The 6,263-nt window shown below is 31.4% G+C and overlaps 1 protein-coding gene across 1 annotated transcript in view; it reads right to left on the bottom strand.

Annotated features, from left to right (window-relative positions):
* Positions 1–1,061: 1,061 nt before the first annotated feature.
* Positions 1,062–6,263, bottom strand: part of LOC106685137 (protein takeout) — a 42,145-nt gene continuing 36,943 nt past the window's right edge. The window contains exon 6 of the mRNA XM_067049729.1: positions 1,062–1,336. Within this exon, the coding sequence (XP_066905830.1) occupies positions 1,176–1,336 (161 nt within the window). The 3' untranslated portion in view covers positions 1,062–1,175. The remainder of the gene's footprint in view (positions 1,337–6,263) is intronic.

Genomic DNA, 6,263 nt, shown 5'->3' with positions numbered 1-6,263 from the left:
AATTAACATTTTGTGAGTTTATTTTGTCAAATATAATAAAAACTACTACTCCTACAAAGATAAACATAATTAACTATTTTGTAGTAAATTTAACTAGCTTTAATTTGTGCGCAGGCAAACATCTGTATGTCCAATGGTTTCTGAAATATAGTTTTTCATAAATCCTACTTATTGTCTGAACAAATAAATCAATTTATTTTAGCAAATATCATGAAAACTACTATTCCTACGAAGGTAAAGGTCAGAAAATACTTTATAGAACGTCAAACTAGCTTTAATTTGATTGCTAATAGGCATCTATACGTCGCATAGTTCCTGAGATATAGATTCCTCAAGATAAATTAACTAACTACTGATATTTCAGTAGATTTTTGAGAAATGTTGATTTTTAAAAGGCTATATCTCGAGAACTAGTGGACGTAAATAGCTCTATTATGGCTCATATTTCAGAAAATTTACTCTTTTTTAAATAATGTTCTCTTAGATTTTCTAGTTTTGTTGATAGTTTTTAAGATATAGAGCTCCGAATGAAAAATTAATGGTTTTCAAGGTTTTGAAACAGCCGCCATTTTTTATTCCCCCTACCTATACTTGGCAGACTCATTAATTTTGACTATTAATTATACATAGTTTTTATTGAAGTAATCAAAAATTGGGAGAGATAACTGACTTTTTCTCCTCTTGGGCTCTTGTACTGCTAGCTGTACCCCTAGCGGTGCCCGGATGAACTAATAGGAGGAGGTTACATAATTTTTTGTTTTCAAATGATGAGTTTTGGTTTATGTTTGTAACTTTGTTAAGATTGTTTTAATTAAATGTAATAATTCATTATTTAATTAACTAAAAACTGTGGAAAGGGTATTTTATTCTACTTACCTATTGTTTTTGGTAAGTAGAATAGTGTTTCTACTTTGATGTATTTTATTTAGTACTTCTGTCATAACTCTGTAACCTTTTATTTATAATAAACTATTGTTAGCTCATCATTATAAATATTATTAGATTATAATATTATTGAAAAATACGGAATTTAGAATTCATTATGAAATGAAAGATGTTGCTGTTGAGGTAACTTAGGTGTATTTCATAAGATTAATTTGTTTTATATACAATATAACACTGAAAGAAAATGGTACAGAAGCATGACTAGAATAACAAATATATTGTGTAGTTAATCAAATGCTGAGGATGGGAAGTATCGATTTTACAGGAGTTTCGATGAGTATCGAGTTGCACAATTCCTTTATCTTGGTTGAGAAATATGGCAGGAGCCTCGGCTTCACTAGCTCGAACAGTTCGTAAGAGTTCTCGTTCAGGAACATGTTGAGCGTCTCTCCTGAAACAATAATATAATTGAGTAGCCGTGGGATAAGACTGTGGGCATGTTTCTAAACTCAAGACTAATTGTATCGATTGAATCCAGCAGAGATTTATGTTAACATTAGAAAAAATTTTTTTTTTTACGCATTATGCTTGGAAGAAGGTAAGCTGCCAGAAAAATGAAGCAAACACAGGAGGGCCTTATGAACACCGGAGGCGTGACATGGGAGGATTAGCCAGTCACTGGCTTTCATTACTGAATTCAGTTTAGATTAAAATGGCGGACATATTAACCTCAATATAAACCTGATCTCCGAGGACGTGATCAACTTTCCTCTTCTGGCTTTATTTTTCCTTTGAAGGAGAGTAGGGTATGGTTTTATAAACAGAAACAACAGCATAGGGGGTGTAATCGTAAAGGTTATGCCGATCGACTCTTCCGAGTCGGGATAGAAAGGTAATCAGTAATTAATATCTAGTAACTTTTGTTTTTATAAATATCCATGTTTAAATAAAAAGTATAAGTGCTGACCACATACTCACAGCAATAAAAACGTAATCCTGATTGTAGCATGTAAACGTTTTCTTTTATTTTATTTATTTTGAAAGATTGAACATTTTTATTTATTGTATTGTGTAAATACATTTAGCAATGTTATATAAGGAATCTATTATTTAATTGTATTTTGGTAATATAATGTAAGATAATATATTGTTACTAAGGACATTCACAACAAGTCAGATTCTCCACTCAAGTTGAGTGTTTGCGGCTTTAGCGCACTTGCTCAGCCTCCATTTGCTCACTACCAGTGATGCGGCGAGAGGGATGCGCTGGGATCTTATGAGCTTTGCTCTACCTCTCACACGAGGGGGATAGAGTGGGCTCAGGGATCCTCAGGTCGATTGTGTAAATATTGTATATAAGAACGTAAGTGTGATTAGAGAGTATTTTATTTTTATTATTATTTTATATATAGGAAGATGGTCAGGGTTGCGGTCAATTAAAAATTATTATTATCATATTTCTGTATCTTTCTCTTATCATTTTTCATTTTTCGTCATATCTTTATCTCTACTTCTTGTATACGCGATGTATTTAAAATTGAAATATAACCGTTAGATGGCTGGTGGGGGGAGACAGCTCCACACTCCTCCACGCTTCCGCTTCATTGTTGCTTCCTGTCCACCCGTTTGCTTTGAACAGGTAGGTTGTCTTGACTTGTTCTTTGCTCATTTATTATCATTTTATATCTTTATTATTACTTATAATTATTATTTTTTCATGACGTTTATTTAATCTCTATTTTTTTCCCTTCCCCTTATTGTTTTTGTTTGTACTTTTTTAACTGTATATTTTACGTATTTTTATAAAAAATGTTTACTCTTGCCATTGTTACTTATTTTTAATCTTATCATTGTATCTTATCTTTGTATTTTTATTCTTATCATTGTATCATTTTGTATATTTTTTAGCCCTGATGAAGCCCTACAAAGTGGGGCGAAACGTGGGAAAATAAATAGTTGTAAACTATTTTTGTTTTTCCTTTGACCGCAACCTTGACCATCTTCCTATATATCAATTTTTACGGTCAACTATATATACATACATATATTATTATTTCATTTTATTTATTTATTTTTTCATGCACATAGTTTCATTATGTTCATTTTCTTTATCGTTCTGGTGGGAGGAGCCAGCTCCCCACTCCTCCACGCTTCCGCTTCATTGTTGCTTCCTGTTCACCCGTTTGCTTTGAACAGGTAGGTTGTCTTGACTTGTTCTTTGGTCATTTATTATCATTTTATATCTTTATTATTACTTATTTATTTATAATTATTATTTTTTCATGACGTTTATTTAATCTCTATTTTTTTCCTTCCCCTTATTGTTTTTGTTTGTACTTTTTTAACTGTATATTTTACGTATTTTTATAAAAAATGTTTACTCTTGCCATTGTTACTTATTTTTATTCTTATCATTGTATCTTATCTTTGTATTTTATTCTTATCATTGTATCATTTTGTATATTTTCATCCCTGATGAAGCCCTACAAAGTGGGGCGAAACGTCGGAAAATAAATAGTTGTAAACTATTTTTATTTCTCCTTTGACCGAAACCCTGACCATCTTCCTATATATCAATTTTTACGGTCAACTATATATACATATATTATTATTTTATTTTATTTATTTATTTTTTCATGCACATAGTTTCATTATGTTCATTTTCTTTATCGTTCTGTTTGTATATATTTTAAGAGAGATTTTATTTATTTTTATGTACTTTTTTTCATTAATTTTACATTTTATCTTAGTAAGAATGTGATCATTCATCACTACTACATATTTCCCTCAAAGTTGTGGCAGATTGTAATATCTTTAAAAAAATAAAGCGGTTTTATTAAAAAAAACAAAAAAAAACTGCGATTTACAACGGTGATACGTTTCTTACAATCGATGGCTATCATATACACACATGACCTTTATTACTTCATCCAGCTGACGTCATTCATTTACTACCCGTCATCAAAATTTGAAGAAAAAAAAAGTTAGTTAAAGAAGACCTCTCATTTGATTCGTTTAGTTGATAATAATTAGTTCCTTATATTTTCTTTATTGTTTCTGTTGTAATAAATTTTTTTTTTGTTTCATTTTATTTTACTAACCCTATATATACATTTTATCTATGATATTGATGATCTTATAATTATTTTTTTCTTTGTGCAACAGTTTGATACATGTACAAGATTTCCTTTCCTTTCATTTCTTTTAATCATTCATTTAACGAACACCAAATCAAGAACACACACTTTACAGTGTTTGCAGCACTAGGAAATTATAGGCAAATAAGTCCTTTCGGTTTTTGTATTCATGTTCTGTTTATAATTTGTCATATTTATCTGATGCAATTAATCACAACAGATGATTGTTTATCTTATTTGTAATATGGAAACAGTGATGTCTGTTGATACTTGTTAAGATTAGGTCAGTATTGTGTTTAAGATCCAGCTGAGAAGATGGATGGAAATATCGTGCATTATAACCATATTTTGCTTTGTTACTTCAAAAAAGGAAAACGAGCTGCAGAGACACGTAAAAAAAGTCTATGGGGATAATGCCCTAACAGAACGCACGTGCCAAAATTGGTTTTGCTAAGTTTCGAGCAGTGTCGCCCACAAGAAATTGAAACCTTTGATAATATTAAGGCGATAGTCGATCAAAACTCATCCCAATCAGTGCGAGACATTGCAGAGGTCTAGACGAATCTCATACAAGCGTAGAAAATCATTTGCGGAAATTTCTAGGCTTATGTTTGGGTCCCCTACTCTCTGAAGCCAACTTGGCAACATGCATTTGCGATTCACTGCGGAAACGTTAAGAAAACGATCCATTTCTTAAAATACTTGTGACAGGGGATGAAAAGTGGATTTTCTACGATAATGTGGTACGAAAAACATCTTGAAGACCTAGGAACGAACTCTCTGAAACCACATCTAAAGCGGGATTGCACCCAAAGATGATAATGCTTTCTGTTTGGTGGGATTTCAAGTGTGTGATTTTTTTTACGAGCTGTTTCCACAAGATGTATCGATTGATTCTACTCTATATTGCTCACAATTAACAAACTTGGAAGAATAGATTCGAAGAAAATGCCCAGGACTGGCAAATCGAAAGGGTGTAGTCTTCCATCATGACAACGCTATGCCCTACAATTGTTAGCCCTTGAATGGGATCTTTTGCCCCACCCTCCCTATTCACCGGACTTTGCTCCTAGTGACTACCACTTATTCCAGTCTTTACAAAATTCCTAAAGATGAAAACGGTTTGAAAACAAACAGAGTGTGAGGGAACACCTTGATCACTTTTCGCTAATAAACCACCGACATTCTATGAACATGGGATCATTCAGCTGTTGGAGAGATGGGCTAAGGTAATCGAAAATAATGGACATAACATTATAAATTAAAATAAATATGTACAAAATATACTTAGTTTTCTTTCACTCGAAAAAACCGAAAGGACGCATTTGCTTACCCTATAATTTAGGCATTGAGTTCCGTACACAACGCTGACACAAGAATAAACGACTTAAACCTAAGTTTAGAAAGGTTTGGGCTGATCTTTGCAATCTCTATCTACATTTACTGAAGGAATCAAAATTACCTAAGGCATTGTTGCCATCAAGCTGTGTCCCAGTCTGGATATCGATAGTGGAAGGCATCGTGTCCAACTTCAGCTCTCTGATCTTGAGGTTAGCTCCGGATCGGTCCAGGTGGAGTATAACCAGTGATGTCAGCTCACCTAGAAACGTATCGAAACACTAAATTTTTTTTTTATTCTGATAGATATTAGCCACACAGTTATGGGCAATAGGTAATAGTAATCAATGATCTCATACATATTAAAATAAAAAAATAAAATAAATTTTTAAAAAAACTCTCTTAAAATATATACAAACAAAAGAATAAACAAAAGAAACACTAAATTAAAAAAAAAAATTAAAATTATCGACTAATAAAAACTATTTGTGACTAGAGACTATATTATTTTATCATTATGTTATTTTATTTATTTATTTTTCATACAGATAGTTTGATTATGTTCATTTTGTTTATTCTTTTGTTGGTATATATTTTAAGAGAGTTTTTTTTATTTATTTATTTTATTTTAGTATGTATGAGATTCATCACTATTACCTATTGCCCACAACTGTGTGGCAGATTGTAATATCTATCAATAAATAAAAAGTATTATTTAAAAATAAAAACAATGATCAGTAAACCACCAACATTTGTGGATGAAAGGAACAACAGCCTACCACCGAATTACAGGTTATAAGAATAATTAATTTGAAAACAGACTGGTTTTTAGATTCTTGGATGAACATATATTTTTCTGAGGTTTAAAAAAAAGTATATTTTTTATATTTTTGGTAGACTCTT

The sequence above is a fragment of the Halyomorpha halys genome, unplaced genomic scaffold (assembly GCF_000696795.3).
Source record: "Halyomorpha halys isolate HHAL.00 unplaced genomic scaffold, Hhal_1.1 Scaffold662.1, whole genome shotgun sequence".
NCBI classification, from domain to species: domain Eukaryota; kingdom Metazoa; phylum Arthropoda; class Insecta; order Hemiptera; family Pentatomidae; genus Halyomorpha; species Halyomorpha halys.
Note: the sequence above shows the minus strand (reverse complement) of the source record. Positions and strands in the feature narration are given on the sequence as shown.